The sequence below is a fragment of the Strongylocentrotus purpuratus genome, unplaced genomic scaffold, assembly GCF_000002235.5.
Source record: "Strongylocentrotus purpuratus isolate Spur 01 unplaced genomic scaffold, Spur_5.0 spur5_scaffold_2, whole genome shotgun sequence".
Lineage (NCBI taxonomy): Eukaryota > Metazoa > Echinodermata > Echinoidea > Camarodonta > Strongylocentrotidae > Strongylocentrotus > Strongylocentrotus purpuratus.
In genome coordinates, this window is record NW_022145605.1 from 4,604,610 (window position 1) to 4,626,906 (window position 22,297).

General features: G+C 39.1%; 1 protein-coding gene and 1 long non-coding RNA gene across 4 annotated transcripts; both read left to right on the forward strand.

The window, feature by feature from the left end:
- The first annotated feature begins 353 nt into the window (after nucleotides 1-353).
- LOC115926607 lies at nucleotides 354-2,534 on the forward strand. Its single transcript, XM_030991470.1, has 2 exons — nucleotides 354-1,123; nucleotides 2,208-2,534. The coding sequence occupies exons 1-2, from the start codon at nucleotides 761-763 to the stop codon at nucleotides 2,301-2,303; spliced, it is 459 nt and encodes a 152-aa protein (XP_030847330.1). The 5' UTR covers nucleotides 354-760; the 3' UTR covers nucleotides 2,304-2,534.
- A 13,775-nt stretch (nucleotides 2,535-16,309) lies between these two features.
- On the forward strand, nucleotides 16,310-21,078 carry LOC115926608. Of its 3 annotated transcripts, XR_004065161.1 has the most exons (4): nucleotides 16,310-16,348; nucleotides 17,566-17,717; nucleotides 18,408-18,555; nucleotides 21,050-21,078. It is a non-coding gene; the product is annotated as an uncharacterized LOC115926608 (long non-coding RNA). The 3 variants fall into 3 exon arrangements; XR_004065160.1 differs by lacking the exon at nucleotides 21,050-21,078 and having other exon boundaries at nucleotides 17,566-17,732; nucleotides 18,408-20,933; XR_004065159.1 differs by lacking the exon at nucleotides 21,050-21,078 and having other exon boundaries at nucleotides 18,408-20,933.
- Nucleotides 21,079-22,297: the final 1,219 nt, after the last annotated feature.

A 22,297-nucleotide genomic window follows, 5' to 3' on the forward strand; every position in this document is an offset into this window, starting at 1 on the left:
ACTGAATATAAACATTTATTTCACAACGTATGACATAAACAAATGGAGATAGGAGTGAAAGATAGAAGACATATTGGAAATGAGACGGAGAGAAAGTATCTATTTGTGTCCTCTACATTTTAAAATGCAACTTTTTTTCCATTCTAAAGGGAAAAGGAGTAATAATAACGTTGATTTCATGAAAACCGAATATTAGAAACCGCGGGAATACGTAATTCAAGAGTCATTCTTCCTCGCGCGAAACATTTAGAAACAGGATGATTTCAGGCCTCCATTTGTGGGCAAAGAGGTTAGTAGTATAAGGATGTCTATGGAGTCATAACTTTATTATTTGTTTTATGAATTATGAATTATGATATGAAATATGAAATATGTAAATCCATAACGTGTATGAAGTATAGATATGAATATGGATCCATAAATATGCATAAATTATGAATAAATTAAGATTAAAGACATGGATGACGTCACACCAACGACGTCATGAACATGACGTCATGGAGATGACGTCATGCTCTATAACCAACCATGACGTCATAGTATTGCGTCAGGATTGCGAAATGGGGGAGGGTCGGCAGGCCTGGACTTGCAGGGACGTGACGGGGCAGGAAAAGGAGTAAAACAAAAGGGGGAAAATCGAGGGAAAAGCTATAAAATGGGGAGAAGAAATGCCCTTTTCATCAAACCAGCGAAGGCATCCACAACTACGAAGAGAAAATTACATCGAGGGTAGACGAATTACAACGAGGGGAGACGCATTATGGCTGGATATTATAATAACACCTATGACACACCCCTAGTGTCGCCCCCAGACAGGAGAGGAGAAGATCGACACGAGGCAGATTCGATGTATTCTGAAAATCCTTTGTTTATAGCCGATGAACAAGCCTACACGGAAACACAGCATTACCGAAACCAGGATAGAGAAAACGATCAGCAAAAAGAAGGGGCGGAGCCCTCTGACAGAAAGCTGAAATCATCCAACCCCTACCACGCTGGAAAAGACGAGGAGGTAAAGATGGGCTGGACTGCAAAACCAGAAGACAAAGACGACGACGTGGAATCGGAAGTGCTCTTCAAATGCCCAATCAGCTTGAAGAAGGACCGTCCAAAATATCTCGTGGTAAAGACATTCCGTAAACGCGTGTACGTGGATGTCAGAGAATATTTTGTGAAAAACAAAGAAATCCTACCAACCAAAAAGGGGTTGACTTTGACCATGGCAGAATTCCAAGCATTGTGCAGGGAAAGACTAAACGTCCACAAGGCGGTACAAGGAAAATGTAAGGGTTATTAGAGCGAGTGTAAAATCCGACCAATATTTTACCAAACCCCAATCACTAGAATAAAGACCAGTCATCAAGTCGTATAACCCTTCGTAAACATACTTCATTATCAATGATAAATCCCTACCCCTTCAAGACCGGGGCGTGTCAACAACTATTGTTTCAGAGGGGAGGCGGGAGGATGAAGAAACCCTCAAGAAGCCCTTTCGAGTTAATAGACCTAGCCAAAGTACTATTGTCTTCAACGATAAAATCCAAATAGAACTCCATTAAGACATTTTTAAAATGAAGCCGCACTGCCTCTATCCTTGGCATAAATATTGACCAGTTGAACTTGAAAAGGAACCCGTGATGCCTCTATCTGCGTAAACATGGTTGATTACCATTAGAGGATGAATCACAGCTTCTCCAAGACCGAGGCGTGTCAACAACTATTGTTTCAGAGGGGAGGCGGGAGGATGAAGAAACCCTCAAGAAGCCCTCCCTAGTTAATAGACCTAGACAAAGTACTATTGTCTTCAGCGATAAAATCCAAATAGAACTCCATTAAGACATTTTTAAAATGAAGCCGCACTGCCTCTATCCTTGGCATAAATATTGACCACTTGAACTTGAAAAGGAAGGCGTAATGCCTCTATCCGTGGTATAAACATTGAACTGTTTATACACTTAGACCCTCTAAAGAATCTTGTGTGGAGTTTTAGGTATAAATACCCCCTAAAATATAGCATCTAACCACTCATATTTTCCAACTCTTGGGTTGGGTTATGAAGGGTGACTGAAACCATTACATCTGTAGAGTTAGAATGGCTGATCTAACGCCCCAATCGTCTTCGCAACGCAGCAACCTACTTCGAGAAAATCTTGAAAATATACTCACCACTTTATACAACTTTACTCCCTCCCAAATACAACCTGTAGTTAACAGAACCATTGATGGGGTTCGAGGTCTTGCTCAACGTTCACCCGCAATACATCCTTCAACGGAAGATAATGCAGCAACATCAGCAACGGTAAGTGAACCTAACGTAACTTCAAATACTTTAGTAAGAGATGTGGGTACTAAGTGTAACCTCGCTAGCCATGGAGTTCATGCAGCTTCCGATATCGAAAATAGGAATTGGTCCGATGATGAGGATTTTGTTATTACAAATCCCAAGACGGGTAGAGGTCAAAAGCGGCGCCAAGCTCCCTCTTTCAAAAAGGTTTGCGATTCAAAATCAAAAAAGTCTAAATTGAGTACCAAAACAAAAAACAAAACCAATAGACTAAAGCGTTCAAAGCGTAAGGTCCTTGATTCACCACAGCCCATAGATCCAGCCGGAACGTTCAAACGTAGAGGGTGAACGGGCTAGGTTCAATGCTGACTGGGATATTCCAGCCCCTGCCCACCATACGGGTCCCGGTACAGATTATGTTTCGAGCCATGTACCTCCACCCCATGTCAATTATTTTTTCTCATCGGACGAGGAGGAAGAAGCTGAAATTCAAATCCGAGAATCAACAAGAACTGTTCAAAGGGGTGGTATGAAAATAAATTCTAATCCAGAGACGATTGATAAAACAAAGGGTGGTAAACGTAAAACAAAGTCAAATCATCTACCCACTAATGACCTTCAAAATGATGAGTCATCCGGTCCAAACATTGTTCATGAAGACTCCTCCATTGAGGACGAAGAATTATTAAACGCACCCAGATGGCAATTTGTTGATTCTCGGATTTCAAAACGGTTTGGGGTTCGTGAATCCTGGTACGATTTTGTGGGTGACATTCAAAATTGTACTTCGATCTGTGATGTCCTTTATTACATCGAATCTTCCCTCGATGAATTGAGAACCCTTCTTTTGAGAGATACATCGGAAAGGGATTTTGTACGATTAGTATTAGTGTCTGAGCAGTTGAACGTTCCGATTGGGTTTCCATGGGCTATGATTAAGGACTTTGACATTAACGCTATTCTCGAACGCATAGAGCGTGTCCTGAATAGCAATCAAGACTTTATTTTGAAACCTGGTTTCACAATCAGGTTCCATCATGTCCTCAACCCCGTGGGTGGCTATGTACGTAAAATGGATGGTTTGAGAGATGGTGAGGCATCCCTTCGTAAAAGGTCCATCATCACCATACCCTCGAGTAAGGCGGACAAAACCTGCTTTGCGAATGCGCTAGTTATTGCGAGGTATTATGCAAATAACAATATTAAATACAAGCAATGGTCTCGCACCGACAGAGAACCAACGGCGAGATTGCAAAAGGAAGCTGCAAAACTCCACGAACTGGCGGGTGTTGAAGTAGGTGAAGTGGATTCCACGCATTATGCCAGATTTCAAGAGGTATTACACCCCGAGTATAGGTTAGTCATCTATAGAGGTCGCAAAAGACACGCGATGATATATGCCGGTCCCCCCGCAGAAAAAACGTTGCACTTGTATCTGACAGAATCGTCGCATTACAATGTCATTAAAAACATGTCGGCATTTCTGTGTGCTAAGAACTATTGTAAGAAATGTTTAGAAGTATTCAATGACCCTCGGTATCACGAATGTTGTGAAACGTGTCCTGATTGCTTTTCCGATGATTGCGATCGTAACGATTGAGCCAAGCGCTCACCTCGCACATGTTCAGAATGTCATATGACCTTTCTAACGGAGCGCTGCTTTCAGTTGCATAGCGTTACCCCCTTCAACAACTCTACGGCTTGCAATACCAAAAACAAATGCCCAAAATGCGAGCGCGTATTTGATAAAGATGTATTCCATGGGAGGGTGGATGATCACGAGTGTTCCCAAATATTTTGCAGAACATGTAAAGACTATGTAGATGGCCCCACCCATGACTGTTATATGAAAGTGACAAAAGAGAGCCCCTATTACGTTCCTTCAGAGAAAGAAGCAACAATGATGGAAATATTTGCGAACATGAAGAAGAAGAAACTAAAAAAGAAACAAAAATCCAAAGACAAAAAGTCTGCGGAGGAACATGAGATACCCGACCCGGGTCAACTTTACATCTTTTTTGACTTTGAGTGTACCCAAAACACGGGATCGCATGTTCCCAATCTCGTCCACGCTACGTGGGAATGTACCAATTGTATGGATGGTCCAACCCTTAAATCTGGGGATAACCATTGTCCATTTTGTGACCGTCATGGGAAGAGGGGGATAACTTTTCAAGGGAAGGACACTTTAGATAAATTTTGTGATTGGCTATTTTCCGAAAGTCACGCTGGTGCCGTGGCCATTGCACACAACAGCAAGGCGTACGACTCTTATTTTCTCCTCAATCATCTGATTAGTCAAGGGATCATCCCTGAAGTGATCATGAATGGGGGGGAAGATCATGAGTCTACGTACAAAAGACCCTCAAATCGTCGTCAAAGACAGTCTCAATTTCTTTCAGATGGGGCTAGCAAAATTACCCAAAACGTTTGGCATCGAAGGAATGAAAAAAGGTTTCTTCCCTCATTTATTTAATAAAGAGGAAAATGAAAATTATGTAGGTCCCCTCCCAGACAAAAAGTACTACGGTACAAATAGTATGATGAAAAATGTCCTCCAGGAATTCAATGAATGGTACGACAACATGCCCAAAGACTACGTCTTTAATTTCCAGCATGAAATTAAAGAGTATTGTGAAAGTGATGTTAACATTTTACATAAGAGCTGCAAAATATTCAGGAAACACTTCAAAGAAATCAGTAAAACCAAAACGAATGAGGAGGGTATAGACCCCTTTCTACGGTGTCTCACTCTGCCGAGTGCATGCAACCTCCTCTTTCGCACCAATTATCTAAAACCAGACACCATCGCGCTCATCCCCTCCGATGGATACACCAATCCTAAGCGCCATTCGGTCAAAGCGGGGGAATGGTTGCATTACAAGGCCCAAGAGTTAGGGATAGAAATACGGCATGCTTTCAATGGCGGCGAGCGTAAAGTTCACGGGCGCTATGTCGATGGCTACGCAGAGGTAGGGGATGAGAAACACATCTTTGAATTTTTAGGGTGTTACTTTCATGGATGTGAAGTGTGCTATAAATCAGATACCGTCAATCGGCGTTGTAATAAAAAAATGGGAGTACTATACAACGAGGCAATGCATAGGGTACAACTTTTGGAGAATGCAGGCTACAACGTGACCACGGTATGGGAACACGACTGGAATAGGGAGAGGATTGAGCCAGCGGTGATGCCTATAATTGAAGATCTAAAAGAAACTTTAAAAAATCCACTAAACCCAAGGGATTCATTTTTTGGGGGTCGTACCGACGGTTGCTCTTTGTATTACAAAGCTCAACCGGACGAACAAATATTATATTACGATTTCACGAGTCTCTACCCCTACATTAATAAGTTTGGGAAATATCCAGTCGGTCATCCGAGAATTCTACATTCAAATTTTCCACCTGTCGATCAAATCTTTGGCCTCATCCAGTGCGATATAACTCCTCCTAGAAACCTATACCATCCCGTCCTCCCATACCGTTCCTGCGACAAGCTAACCTTCCCTCTGTGTGGCGCATGCGCAGATGCGCTCAACCAAAAACAATGTACGCATTCAGACAGCGAGCGGAAACTGAAAGGCGTGTGGGTATCCGAAGAGCTGAAAAAAGCTTTGGAAAAGGGTTATTATGATTTGAAAATAACCGAGGTGTGGCAGTTTGATCGTTACTCCCAATACAATGAAGAAATGCACTCAGGAGGACTTTTTACGGGCTATATCGAGGCTGTCATGAAATTGAAACAGGAGGCGTCGGGATATCCCGTCGATGCTAAGACACCCTCTGAACGAGAACAATATGTTAAAGAGTATTACGAGCACGAAGGAATCTTACTGGACCCTAAAAAAATAATGAAAAATCCCGGTCTTCGTGCTATCGCTAAAATGATCATCAATGTCCTTTGGGGAAAGTTCGCCCAACGTAATAATCTAAGACAGACCCTCTATTTGAGTACAGCGGCAGAATTGCTGAAACAATTAAATGACGAAACGGTGATAGTACATGATATTCTCGTTCTTAACGAGCTGTTACAACTCAATTTCACCAATGCCGAAGGTTTCGTAGACCAGAATGTGAATACCAACGTCATCATCGCTAGTTTCACTACAGCTATGGCAAGGCTGAAACTATATTCGGTTCTTGAGAAGCTGGATGACAGAGTGTTATACCATGATACAGACAGTATAGTATTTAGGACGAACCCTTCGCTCGAACCCTTTGATCCCAAGACGGGTAATTATCTAGGTGATTTAACCGATGAAATTGACCCTGCTCATGAAGAATTTATCGATACATATGGGTCTGTGCAGGTCCTAAGAATTACAGTTACAAAACAAACAAGGGGAACGCCGTGTGCAAAGTGCGGGGTTTTACCCTGAACGATGCAAATTCATTAATAATAAACCATGACACGTTAAAAGAACTGATTCAATGTAGTGAAAATAGCAAACGAACGATTCATGAATCCAGAATCGTACGGGATGTCGCATCCAAGACCATTCATACGGTTCAACGAAAGAAAGATTATAGAGTAGTTTTCACTAAAAGGGTTCGAGTGGGGGATGATGGCGTCAAAACATTGCCCTACGGTCACGAGGACATACAGTAAATATAAAATGAGGTATTTATCCCTCGTTCAGACCTTTCAATTTCATTTTACCGTAAACCTTTGCACGGAGAGGTTGTTATTTTCAAAGATTATTTAAAGATGGATAGTTCGAATTTTCGCCGTATGCGACGGGACTTTGTCAGGCGTATTCCTCAGAATACATTCCGTATGAATTTTCTAATCGTTGTCCTTTTAGTATTTATTTTCTTTGCGAGCTTTTCTCTCGATATATTACTCGTGAGGCAAGTCGATGGCAATACTACAATGCCGTGGTCGTATTTAAATGCTTCTTTTCCCGAAGAAAGCTTCAGTAGTTCATTTTCTGTAGACTGAACGATATCGCTTTTTTTAAGCGGTCTTCTATTTTTTTCTTTTTACATTTGAATGTATTAGGTAATGATTTTTCTATTTTTATTATTGTTAATGTATAAGAAATTATCAAACCCACATCTCTTACTGCAAAGTTACGTTAAGTTCACTTACGACTGTTTTGGTGTTGTTTTTTTCTGTCATTATTAACCATTATTTATTTTTATAGCATGGATGTTCGACTGAGGCATCCTTTCACCATGTGTGTTGTCGGTCCTACCTTTTCGGGTAAAACTGTTTTCGTGAGGAAACTATTGAAACTTATTCCCTCTATGTTTGATCAAACCCCACAAAGGATAGTATGGTTTTACGGTGAATTTCAAAAAGAATATTCCACGATGATGAATACTATTCCAAACATAGAATTTCACGAAAATTTACCCGAAGATTTCTATGAATTTACGGATAATGCGAAACCCACGCTCTTTATTATCGATGATCTGATGGATGTTGCGGGTGATAGTAAAAAGGTTGCTGCGTTGTTCACGAAGGGGTGTCATCATAGAAACGCCAGTGTTATTTATATCAGCCAGAATTTATTTCATAAGGGAAAAGAGTCGAGGGCAATTTCACTCAATACCCAATACTATTGTTTATTTAAAAATTGTAGAGATAAAATGCAAATATCGTGTTTAGCAAAGCAGATGTATCCAGGTCGTGTTAAATATTTTCAAGAAGCTTACACCGATGCCACCAAAGGAAAATACGGCTACCTTTTCATCGATCTAAAACCAGACACACCCGAGAACTTCCGTTTAAGAACCAACATCTTCCCGGGAGAAACGCAGTTTACCTACATTCCGAAAGTATAAATGAACATTTCACACCGGAGCTTCATTATTATCTGAAGATGTCCCGTCGCGTCAGGACACACGCTGTTCTTCTCAAGACCCTGGCCCATTGCACCGCCAAGCAGCGACAGGCATTATTGAAAACAGCCGACAAAGGACTCGTAGATGCTATCTGTGAATGCATCGTCAACGTTATAAACGGTAACATCAAACTTTCACCTTCTCACAAGCGTTCACTCTCCAAACACAAACATAAGCTGAGGAAGCTTTCTGATCGCCGAACCTCTCTCAGGGAGAGAAAGAAGCTCCTCAATCAACGCGGAGGTTTTCTTCTACCGTTGTTAATGAGACTCGTTGTCCCAGCTGTGGGGGCAATCGCCAACGCTTTCACGGGTAAGAGATAATAACTGACAGGAATCATGGACCATGCCCGTAAAATGGTGCTCATTCCACCCACCATGCTACAATCTTTACAAGGGGGTCCCTCTACGTCTACACACCACCCGTTGGATGAACTTGACGAGAAGATGCGCACGATTCTGGACAGGAAGGACTTGAACGTTCATGATAAAGCAACCATGTATTCTCAATATTTACAAACATTTCTAAAGACGTCGGACAATTTAAGGAAACCCTTACCCATAGAGGTTCGAGATGTTCAACCCCTAGACATCAAAGACGGGATGGAAGTGGAGAGCCCAGCTGTGAAGGACCGTGAGCAGTCCGATCCCATTGAACTCGAAATTATACAACATATTCCCAAGTCTTTCGTAAACCGTGCTCACCAACTTATTCAAAAGTTAAAGATAAATCCTAGCATTGGATGGACTTCAGCCGGTCAACTTGTCATTCATGGGAGACCCGTCAAAGGGAGCAATCTTTGTGATTTAATGTACGACATCTTCCGCGAACGACGAGGCTACGTACCTAGCGGTAGTGAACAATTTATGCGGATTCTGGCTGAGATGAATGTTCCAGAGACTTTATTGAGCAACCCTAAAAGAAGACAAGACCTTCAACGATGGAAGCGGCTGGACGGCATGGAGGAGGAGAAGGAGGAGGAGAGTCTGGTAGATCGTAATGAAAAGGTAGCCACACGAGCAGGACCTGGTACATTTGTAAATAGTACTAGACCCCTAAAAGAACGTGAAAGAAAGTCTAACATTGATCCTTTATCCCAAAAGTGGATGCATTTTTAGATGATGTGTAATGGTTTCAGTCACCCATACTCCCGTGGTAAAACGGGCAAACGGCCAAATGGCAAAACGGTCATTTGAGCAAATCATTGATCTATAGATATGTTAATATAGACACCAATGTCAGCCTGGCATAGTATCGCATGATAATGCAAACTAGATTCTGTATGCGTTTTGTTGTTAGTTGTAGAGGAGTTGTAATTTTTTATATTTCTTTTTATATTTAGGACTATATTTTATACTTGTATGATGATGTTTAAAGTGTTTTTTGTATGTATATAATTATAGAGATACAATTCATTACTCCGTTTGTAAGAATGAATTTCATGGAGATGTAAATAGTCCTTTATGGTGTTTTTTAAAAATTTATATTTCTTTTTATATGTAGGACTAATTTATACTAAGATGATGATGTTTGAAGTGTCTTTTGGATGTATATATAGAGATACAATTCATTTCTCCGTTTGTAAGACTAAATTTCATGGAGATGTAAATAGTCCTTCATGGTGTGTTTTTTCCATCGGTAGTTTATATAGCTTTAGAATAATCGTAAGTGTATATACGTGAACTCTATTTAGGGGGAGTAAATTCATCCTAGTATGAAACAAATTCAAAAAGTAAACGATATACCTATGTAATCTATATAGAATTATTTAAATCGTAGTATAGATGATTATTTATTTTTTATCTCACGAAGCCTTTTAGAGGGTAGAGAATTGTTCTCCCTAAAAGAATTTAACTTAATCAACGTAAATTTAGAAGAACTAAATAATTCTTAAGAAACCTGCTGTATATAGACACGAAAGAAAATAGACATTTTCACCAATGAAATATTGATTTGATGTAACTCTTTATTCATTATTAAAAGACATGTTTACAATGTATATTATCGCATTTAATTGTCTTATGTCTGTGTACATGCAAGTACAGAAGAAAGCGTATTTGATATAGCGAGTGGTAGACTGAATGAGTAGAGAGAGAGAGAGAGAGAGAGAGTGAGAGAGTTAGATAGAAAAAAGAGAGAGAGAGAGAGAGAGGTGAGAAAGTGAGAGAGTTAGATAGAAAAAGAGAGAGAGAGAGAGGTGAGAAAGTGAGAAAGTTAGACAGTAAGAGATAGAGAGAGAGAGAGAGACAGAGAGAGAGACAGAGAGAGAGAGACAGTAAGAGATGAACTTGAATTCTAAAATAATACTCATAAATAATATTAATATTAATAACAGCGATGATTAAGCATTAACTTCCCGATATTCAAAACTTTGTGCAATCTGTGAAAGAGTGAACTTTAAGTCGTGCGTAGGAAATGATGAATTATATTTCTGATTAAACCAAGTGTTGACCTTTCTATCGTTTTTATTTAAATCGTGACTAAAGACATTCGCAACATTTCTCAGTCCCTTTCCTTCGCATCTTTTAATCAAATAATAGATACAATACTGTCCACACACTGTAGAGAACGTTCCCTGGAATCTTTTTGTATTAAAGTCCCAAGTTTTAATATGTTTATCCAAGAATTCTTTAAAGTCCTGGCTATAGAATGATGGTGAATTCCCGTAAGAGTCGAAAAATTCACCTCGGCTACCGTTATAATAAAATGCAAGCCAATGCGAGCCTGGTTTGTCGCGAGTATCGCTATTAAAAATGTAACAGTATTTGTTCTTTGTTAAAACACGGGGTATTTCGTCCAGTGCAAAAACTCCTTCGAAGTAATCCTTGGTGGCTGGATGATTCTTGAGCACGTGATCAATCTGAAGCGTGTCCATGGTCACCCCTCAATACTTAGGGTCCTCGGAGGGGCTAGTGTTAGGGTTCTCAACCTTTGAAATCGTTGATGACGTTCCTACTTCTATCAATCTGAATAAGGCCTTGTGATTCAGAGTATACGATACAGTTCAGGGTATTGGGTAAAGCTACATCAAATCCTGCTTCAAGACGAACGTTCTCTTCCTTTATCAAATTCAAATGACACCCATCGCTTAAATCAGGGGTGAGATCAAACGCATACAGTGTGTATCCTTGAGCATATTCTTCCCTATTTATAGCTATTCCACGGTCTGAAAATAAACGACTCGTCCCCAAAAAGAGCGTGTTGTATGCCTCTATATAATTCTGACTCTTTCCTTCTTCAAAGCAGGGGCGCATGGGCCTCATGGGCAGGGGCTCTCCATCTACGGTGATCGAAATATAGTTCAAATTATAATGCTTAAAGTTATAAGGGTTTTTCCTATAGCTCCCATTGTAAGCGTCATTATCCACAAATCCTATGATAATACGATTAGGAATCTGTCCCAGAAAGAGATTGTCTTTATTAAGGGACATATTTCCAGAGGGTATAGTGAAGGAACGCACGTCCACTTTGTTAATGGGATACTTGGCCGGAGAACTCTCCAATCCTTTGGCGTGTGACAGCATCACGGAGGGGTTGACTTTCACTTTTCTAACGTAGAGGGTAGCCTTCTCAATCATGACCTTGTACTTTAACGTAGGATGTGAAGTGAGGAGGCAAAATGCATCTTTGGTTCTATTGAGTTTGATGTTAACGTCCACGCCTGGAAGCATGAGCCTCTCTTGGAAAGAGATGTCCCCGTACAAAGGCCCTAATAACGATACCGTTTTACTCTCACGCGTGAATCCGTGTCTCTTTTTCAACCCGTGGTTCACTTCTCCCTCGGGCAGTAAAGGGTTCACCGCATCTAATTTCCCCGCATTGTCCTTGTAAAATAGCTGCTGAGTCAACTGAGATGACATGGTATCGTTCCCGTAGTGGGTTAACACGTCTATAAATGCTCTGTAAGCATTTGTGTTTGATGGTTGCGAAACGAGAGTCTCGTTCAATTTAACATCTATTTGGCTGAAAAGTGAAGGTAGAAATAGATTGATAGGTCCGACTGGGGCATCGGCAGCTAGATCCGTGTTATCGGGGTTGACTACTTTAGCTAGTACATGAACCATAGTCTGTGAAAGGTCCATGTACTCTTCCGCTGTTCCAGACAGGTTAAATTCAATGGGGCCCGAATCGGTTATGTTGCTGACTGGATGGTATTCCACCCATGGGCCTTTTACAATACTCATCTGGGTGTAGGGGACTGAAAATAGATCCAATTCAGACTTGCAACAGATGTCACTTTTTTCATGAAGTAGGGCCATGGTGGTGTATATAAACGAAATGCAGGTTACGAATGATTTAATCAAAAATATCCAGACGACGTCTTTTCGCACGGGACTTCTTGGCTCGAATGATGGTTTTCTTCCCTCGCCGTTTCCTTTTAACTAAAAGGAAACGTCCCCCTCCAGCCTGTGTTTTCTTTCTGGCACCATCCAGGGCTTTTCTGGCCAGTCGTTTTCCTGCTTGGGAAAGGTTTCTTTTCGCGACACTTTTCAAAGATTGTCCACTCATTGTGTCCTGCATGATATTCATCCCCGTGCTTAAAACTTCTTTTCCCAGCGCCATTGCCCCTTTTTTGAGTAGGGGGCTGGCTGTTCGAAACAATCCTCTCACAAGACTTCCAAGCCCATGCCCTCGTTGCATAACGGCTCCTCTGAAAACGGGGATCCCCATACCACGCTGCTTCACGTAAAGAGGAGTATTGTTGATAATTCGTCCCAAATTTTTCATACGCGCCATAATTATTTCTTTCTCTCTTTAATATCACGGTAAACTCGAAGAGCGCTCACGAAAATGTAGTTTCGCAATGACTTTCCCACGCTCGAATGGCACAACTTCCCCCGTTTCAGTGGTTAATATAATCTCAATGGTTTCAAAATGATGAATCTTCAGGGGGACGTAGTGAGGGGTTGTATAATATCTGACGATATTTTCATGCCGTTTGCTGGGTACAACGGCAATGGTTCTGAGGAGTGGGACGGCTGCATCCCCCACGTGTTGAGATTGCACAATATCCGAATAGACGTAGAATGTATGAAACTGCATGTGTACATCGACTGGCAGAGGGCTTTCTGTCGTTTCTCCAAGCCGGCATTCCCCGTCGAATCCCAATAGTCTTGCAAGATAGCAAGATATCACAATTTCCAAACGTTCTCTTATTTCTACGTAACATCGACGTGATCTTTTTTTGTAGAAGAATCCAGTCTTAGCACGGATAACCTCTGGTAGGATGGTATTGATGGTTTCACATAACTCATCCCCTGAACTGTAGAATCCCGTGGGCACTTTTAACAAATGCGTCAAACAAAGATCGGGTACGTCTGACGTCCCTTCGGGGGTGTAAATCTTTATCCAGTTTTGCTCATCTCTCAAATTATACCACGTATTCTGAAATTGAATTTCGGCCAGGCCAACTTCAAAATCTTCGCTCAACGTGAGAGGTCTGTGCAATTTTGTGGTATAGTGACATGTCTTGTTTTCTGGAAAATAACTCAGGGAACTATTACTTGGCAATGTGACGTAAAACTGTGAACCCATAATGTATAACCTTTCCTTTCCTCCTCACAGATCAAAATGATAGCTGTACTAGGAATGAGCTATTTTTAACGGTTTTGAAGACGGCCTACCCAACTATCGAAATCACTCCCATAACCTTTCCACCGTATGAGATACTCCCTTTTCCCCTTTTTCTTGCGCGTTTTTAACACCTTCTCCACCGTATATAATTCGTCCCGTGACTTTGACACTCTTTCCCTGATAGCAGACTGACGTCTTAAAGACGTCATAAATTGGTCGTAAAGTGGTAAACACGTCGTACGTCGTATGGACGACGTAATTACGACGTCATTATGACGTCTTTATAAGACTATTTTTTCCAAGATAATTTTTGTCGTATTAACGACGTCATAAAGACGTCATTTTGACGTCTTTAAAAGACTATTTTTTCCAAGCTAATTTTTGTCATATTGACGACGTGATAATGACGTCATTATGACGTCTGTAAAAGACTATTTTTTCCAAGATAATTTTTGTCGTATTAACGACGTCATAAAGACGTCATTTTCTCGTCTTTAAAAGACTTTTTTTTCCAAGCTTATTTTTGTCGTATTGACGACGTGATAACGACGTCATTATGACGTCTTTAAAAGACTATTTTTTTCAATGTAATGTTGTCGTATTGACGACGTGATAACGACGTCATTATGACGTCTTTAAAATACTATTTTTTCCAAGCTAATTTTTGTCGTATCGACGACGTCATTATGACGTCTATAAAAGACTATTTTTTTCAATGTAATGTCGTCGTATTGACGACGTGATAACGGCGTCATTATGACGTCTTTAAAAGACTATTTTTTCCAAGCTAATTTTTGTCGTATCGACGACGTCATTATGACGTCTTTAAAAGACTATTTTTTTCAATGTAATGTTGTCGTATTGACGACGTGATAACGACGTCATTATGACGTCTTTAAAATACTATTTTTTCCAAGCTAATTTTTGTCGTATCGACGACGTCATTATGACGTCTATAAAAGACTATTTTTTTCAATGTAATGTCGTCGTATTGACGACGTGATAACGGCGTCATTATGACGTCTTTAAAAGACTATTTTTTCCAAGCTAATTTTTGTCGTATCGACGACGTCATTATGACGTCTTTAAAAGACTATTTTTTTCAATGTAATGTTGTCGTATTGACGACGTGATAACGACGTCATTATGACGTCTTTAAAATACTATTTTTTCCAAGCTAATTTTTGTCGTATCGACGACGTCATTATGACGTCTATAAAAGACTATTTTTTTCAATGTAATGTCGTCGTATTGACGACGTGATAACGGCGTCATTATGACGTCTTTAAAAGACTATTTTTTCCAAGCTAATTTTTGTCGTATCGACGACGTCATTATGACGTCTATAAAAGACTATTTTTTTCAATGTAATGTCGTCGTATTGACGACGTGATAACGGCGTCATTATGACGTCTTTAAAAGACTATTTTTTCCAAGCTAATTTTTGTCGTATCGACGACGTCATTATGACGTCTTTAAAAGACTATTTTTTCCAATGTAATGTTGTCGTATTGACGACGTGATAACGACGTCATTATGACGTCTTTAAAATACTATTTTTTCCAAGCTAATTTTTGTCGTATCGACGACGTCATTATGACGTCTTTAAAAGACTAATTTTTTCAATGTAATGTCGTCGTATTGACGACGTGATAACGACGTCATTATGACGTCTTTAAAAGACTATTTTTTCCAAGCTAATTTTTGTCGTATCGACGACGTCATTATGACGTCTTTAAAAGACTATTTTTTCCAATGTAATGTTGTCGTATTGACGACGTGATAACGACGTCATTATGACGTCTCTAAAATACTAATTTTTCCAAGCTAATTTTTGTCGTATCGACGACGTCATTTTGACGTCTTTAAAAGACTATTTTATTTCCAATGTAATGTTGTCGTATTGACGACGTGATAACGACGTCATCATGACGTCTTTAAATTACTATTTTTTCCAAGCTATTTGTTGTCGTATTTACGACGTCATTACGACGTCATTATGACTTCTTTTAAAGACTATTTATTCCAATTAAGATAATTGTTGTCGTATCGACGACGTCATTACGACGTCTTTAAAAGACTATTTTTTCCAATATATTTTTTGTCGTATTGACAATGTCATTACGACGTCATTATGACCTCTTTTAAAGACTATTTTTCCAAGATATTTTATTGTCGTAAGGACGACGTTATAACGACGTCATTGTGACGTCTCTAATAACTTTTTTTTTCAAGATAATAATTGGGTTAAGACTACAACATCTAATATGAGCATAAGTCAAAGTAAATAGGGCAATTATCAGAATTAAAAATAGGGAACAACCCCCCCCCCCCCCCCGCCCCCCCCCCCCTCAAATGTCATTAGTCATTAATAGTGGACCAATTTCACACCAAGGTCTGCAATATGGATCAAGACTATACATGCTCGCATCTAGTTTGCTATTTCAAACGGGAATGTGTACGTACGTGTGTGTACAGGTACATTCAGCACTCAAGGCAATGCGTAGGACTACAATGCATTGCATTGCACTATGTGTATGTAATGTATTTGAATTCAGAGTGAAAAAGCCGTTGCAAGTAGTATCATCCTCCTGAAGGCTGAATACTCTCGTTTTCTCCTGCAAATTTACAGTATGGGTAAGTCCTAGAATTACCTAATTTATTTACGAAAAGTACATAAATCTATAGTTACTGTTTTTTATTCTGAAAAGTTGATAGGTCTATGTAGACTCTTTGTTACTGTAATGCATGATCTTATGTCAGTGATAGTGAGCTCGGACTTTCAACATTTGCTGACTAGATTCGAAATGTATGATCCCATATATGTATTTTTATGTAGGGTTTTGATTGATGGGATGCATGGCATGGGGCATTATTTAAAGCAAAAAAGTTTACTCATTTGCCTACACATGGGCTGCATGGCTTTAAAGGGAAATCTAACTCGAATATACAACTGCTCTAAAACTGAAAGAAAGCAGAAAAATAAGAGAAGCAAACTGATGAAAGTTTTGGCACTAGGTAGGTCTAGATCTAAGATGGATAATACATGCAGTCACTCCTTTATTCCAAGCAATACTGTAGATCTACTACTAGATCTAGTTCAGAATCATATCCAGACTTTTTGACCAGTGACCCATGGCGTGGCCGGTGAGAGTCCTAAAAATCTAAAACATAGGTCTAGATCGGCCTACCCCAAATCAAGCAAATATTCATGAAATGTTCAAATAATGCCGGTCATGATTTAAAAGTTGTTATGTTTCTAACCTGTTTCTGGTCAATTTTTCTTATTTTGGGGGAGTATTTTCCGGAAAAACGTTGATTGTAGTATACACTTTCTGACAGGTTGCACGGCAAACCGCTGCACAATACAAGTGCATACAGATGGAGGGTTGCGGGGGCACGTAAGTCTGTGTGAAGTGATCTACCTCCTCATTGTACGGTAGATAACTTCACAGAGGCGTGCACCCGCCCGCAACCACCATCGGTATGCACTTGTAATGTGCAGCGGTTTACAGTGAAACCTGTGAGAAAGTGTACTATAGTACCGGCCCAGGCCCAGATGTTTGAAAATTGAACATTGCGTGTCGATACGTAGAGGAATAAAGCAGTGACTTGTGTCACAAACATGTAACCTTAAACAATTTGTTTCTACAGTCTTTAGACAGCAAATTTAGCTAATAGGCTACCGTATACAGAAATCTTATCTGGAAATAATCGGTTAGACCTGTAAATGGTAAACAAAATTCTTTCCCCACAGGCTGTTCAAAGAAGCTTGTAGTATTTGTGTTGCACATGCATACATTATCAACCTTTCATTTTGTTTTAACTTTATTCATTTTCTCATTTATTTGTAGGCATCTTTTTTTAACATCTTTCGTCAAAGAAGTGGATTCAAAGCACATTGTGGCCTCAGTATATTGATGTGAAACCATGCAGAAAATGCTACTTTCTCTCAACCTTGTGGATGTTCCCTACTTCCCTAAGGATCAGCAGCCTCTTGAAACAGGTGAAGCCATTATCGGTAAATGTGTACATGTACTTGTATTATTTCTGTACATTTATTTGTCATATTGTGCATGATCACTGAGACACTGACGAATTAGACACTACATAATGGTTCATTTCATTTGAAAGGCTTATTTCAGTTATTTGTCCTAAGTTTCAAATATATTTATAATTCAATTAATTTTAGATCACTAAAACCTGCAGGTATGTTGCAATAACCGACAATATTATGTGAGTTTCAAACAGTGTTTTTTTACCCTTCAGCATAGGTCAAGGAGCTTTCATTCTACCCTCATCAGCAAACTACAGGAATGCCAGTTTTCAGGCAATAGCCTGAATTCAGGCCCTGAGGAGTTATTTTCATACCATAGTTTAGGTTTTTTGTGTACAAGCTAGCTCATTCTAGGTGATTTTTCAGGTCCTCTGATCAATTCTAACTGGCATCCCTGAAACTAGAATTGTATTGATAATTAACCAAACAAAATCCTGAATCACGTTTTGCATTGCCCACAAATGTTTAAAACCCAAAGGTGTGTTGACTTTATGTTTGTGAGCAATAAGAAATTATTTCTGATAAATCTTACCAAGCAGTACTTTTCTGACAGAATTAATTATTTACGTTCAAGTTTTAAAATATATGAAAGTTTTTCTTAAATTGTATTCCTTTCTTTTTGCTTTATTCATGCATTAGAATTCCTTGCGTCTATGTTCCTTGGATCTGAAAACAGTGCATAATGCAGGAGATTCCACCCAAAAGCTAACCCACAAGTCCAAGCTGAAGTGGAATATTTCGCAAAATTTGATCTACACTCACCCGATAGCTTTACTGCTAGAGAAAGGTTATTTTTTCACTTCATTATACTTCATAGAGAGAGATTGGGGGAGGGGGAGGGGGAGGGGGAGGGGTGAGGTGTAGCCACAAACCTGAATGGATAAGCTGTAGAACTGAAATTTCCAGTCATGTTACTTGCAATTTTAATGAATTACAGGATTTACGAACTGACATAATAACGATTTGGGTAAAAGTCTAAAAGATTCCAGTATTTTGAGGATATTTGTAATTACTATTCATGAAGTTGACCTGTTTCATAATGTCTCATGCTCACCCCCCTCCCCCCACCCCTCCACTTCATATCAGTTCTTAAAACATGTTGCAAATTATATATACATTGTAAGTTGGTAATAGAGAAAAATTGAGTGAGGTAAATGCAATACAAATCGAATCCATTATTAAGCAATTAAGACTTGTTCAGGTACGGCACGTGAACCTCCAACAAATTTCAAAAATGATGCAGTTTGGTTTTATGTGTAAAGTGAATGGCAACAAAGGACCTACCGGTGCGTGTCTTTGTATGTTTTGGACTGCGCAAATTCAGTGAGCTCTTTTTAATAATATACACTATGTAAAGCGTATTGAACTCTATGTCAGCATTTAAAAAACTCTGCGATTTTGACTGTTTTGCAGCATCATATCTGAGCAAGCCTTAACGGGACGTGGTAAAATTGTTCAGATGAGAGACAATTGTGCTAAGGTATTGACTTCAATGCTATATGTACACTTAAAGATAATCTGAAAGTTTGAGTGAAAAAAGACCATTATTGATGATAAAAATTGGGAACAACTGATCTGATCGATTCCTTAATTCTTCCAACTATATTATTATAATTTAATTAAATTTTAGGTGAATGTAAATCATCACAAAGAAAAGAATTGGCTCTAATACCTTAGATTTTTAAAGGCCTGTTTTATATCTTATTTTCATGGAAAAACGGTTGGGGGAAAATTCAAAAATTTATTGGGAGAATGAAGTGTTAAAGAGTGACACACAGTGGCGCCTTCAAAGAAAACCATAAATATCTTTGTGGTTTGAGAATTTTTTGGTAGTTAAAAGTATAAAATTCTTGGATTGTATCTGTGATTTTGAGAGCACTATATGGCTTACCTTTATTGAATTCGCTGTTAAAATTTAAGTTAAATTAATATTTTGTGAAACTCCCCCCAGGAGTTTCAAACGTGCCAAATGAATGTTGTGACATTAGCAATAGAATGTATCTCTTTGTGCTAAACTTGTTCAGCATGTTTGCTATTTTATCTTAAACTTGGAAATATCTTCTGAATAATTATTGCACAGTCACCTTGGAATTGCCCAACAAAGCCACTCGTACTGGCGGGAATGTTATCTGATAGAAATTGTATTTTTATACTTGAACTTCAGCTTCTGTATTTGCAACAATTTTTTTTTGGATGATATTTATAAAATATGAATGTTGCCACTAATGCCTTTTCTTGTATTTAAGTCATGTGCCAGTAAGAAGCAGGTTTCTAGCACAGAAAATAGGTACAGTTGAGCTGATATCTGCACAGTTTTCTAATATGCTGTATCGCCAAATGTGAACATCGTGGTTTCAACGGGCAAGCAACCATCATCAGAAAACTCTGCAGGTATCAGTGAAGCTGTCCCTGTTCCCCTTGCTGCCAACTTGTTCCTTTTGAGTGTAAGAAATAACTTAGCTAAGCCATGTGTTTATCATTTGTGCCATTTTTCTCTTGTGTGTGATTTAGATTGTATAGTTTTATACTTTATACTGAATTCTTGCCATAAACTTAGATATTCCCCTTGTATGTAACAAGTATTGATCTTTCATGCTCAGGAATTGTTTCCAACAACCTTTTGTTTTATGTTATAGTCTTTATCTGCATTAAAGTATTGGGGTTGTGAGGAGCAGTGTTGCAGCATGGAGAAGAAATAGAGCTGCACTGATGAATGCCCAGCTTTCCACTATGCTGTTTTGCTGAATATGAGGAACTTCCCAGTCTGATGTTTTCTTGTCTACTAAACAACTGCGGGTATCAGTGTAGCTTTACCTAGTCTCTATGCTGCTAACCTGCTTCTCACAACCGCAAGACTTATAAGTTAAGCCAATATATATCATAGTTTCTTGTAACTGAATTAAATTTGAAATGAAATAGCACAATTTATAACGAAACAAATATCTTTGTGATGGCCTGTTAACTTTCTTAAAATCAATTATGAGACTGACAGAAATACACTAGGTATTTATACAGCATGTTTTGGAAGAAGTTTCAGGATGGTGATGGAAAGATTTTGTATTTATAGAAGACAAGTTAGATAGAAGAAGGTATAAACATAAGTATTCTATATTTTTATTATCCATTTTCATACCATATAAATGAACATTAAAAATATGAAAATTACTTTCTGTCTGGCATGTGTATATATTATGTGATGCAATATCTGTTGCTCTATTTTTACTGTGTGAATGTTCAGAATGTATTCATGAAGTGACTTTTACACTTTCTTCCTTCATCAGGTGGTCATATAGATGTCATTTAGAGGACACAAAAGACGTAAAGATCATGTAAGGATAAAAGGTACATCGAAATGACCAGTAAGATGTAAATATCACGTCAAAATTTGATGTCCATACAACGTATACACAACGTCTGTAGGACGTCTTTCTTGGGTAAAAGTTGACGTCTTAAAGACGTCTTTCTTGGACCAATAAGACCAGAAAAAAATATGACGTCCATACGACGTCTTCCATGGTACAAGTTGACGTCTTAAAGATGTCTTTCTTTGACTAATAAGACGTTAAAATCACGACAAAATATGACGTCCATACGATGTCTTTCTGTAGTACAAGGTGACGTCTTAAAGACGTCTTTCTTTGACCAAAAGATGTAAATATGACGTCCATACGACGTCTTTCTATGGCACAAGTTGACGTCTTAAAGACGTCTTTCTTTAACTTATAAGACGTAAAAATCACGTCAAAATATGACGTCCTCATGACGACGTGCGCGGGTGCAAAATCATGTCTTTTTGACGTCGTGTAATGTCGTCTTAAAGACGTCTTTCTTTAACTAAAAGACGTAACTATGACGTTCATATGACGTCTTCCTATGGTACAAGTTGACGTCTTAAAGACGTCTTTCTTTGACTAATAAGACGTAAAAATCACGTCAAAATATGACGTCCTCATGACGACGTGCGCGGGTGCAAAATCATGTCTTTTTGACGTCGTGTTATGTCGTCTTAAAGACGTCTTTCTTTAACTAAAAGACGTAAATATGACGTTCATATGACGTCTTCCTATGGTACAAGTTGACGTCTTAAAGACGTCTTTCTTTGACTAGTAAGACGTAAATATGACGTCCATACGACGTCTTCCTAAGGTACAAGTTGACGTCTTAAAGACGTCTTTCTTTGACTAATAAGACGTAAAAATCACGTCAAAATATGACGTCCTCATGACGACGTGCGCGGGTGCAAAATCATGTCTTTTTGACGTCGTGTTATGTCGTCTTAAAGACGTAGTACAAGACGTAAATATGACGTGATATTTACCAGTCTCTGCTATCAGGGTTGCAGCTCCCGTTCGTAGAAGGTCCCCCTTATTACTTTACCGTTGTAATCCTTAATCCTATACACGACAATAGGTCTTGCTATTCTAGCGTTGATGGTAAATATTTCATCCGACCAATTTGCTTTGTAACCCTTATCAAACCGCAATTTACTCTTGCTAATACGGACCTGCTCGCCTACTTTAAATTTGAAT

Bases quoted from the DNA above. Each gene is read 5' to 3' on its own strand.
- LOC115926607 (XM_030991470.1), top strand. From the start codon at position 761: ATGGCTGGATATTATAATAACACCTATGACACACCCCTAGTGTCGCCC. The intron at 1,124-2,207 runs GTAAAGACATTC...TACAACCTGTAG, and splicing joins ACCGTCCAAAATATCTCGTG to TTAACAGAACCATTGATGGG.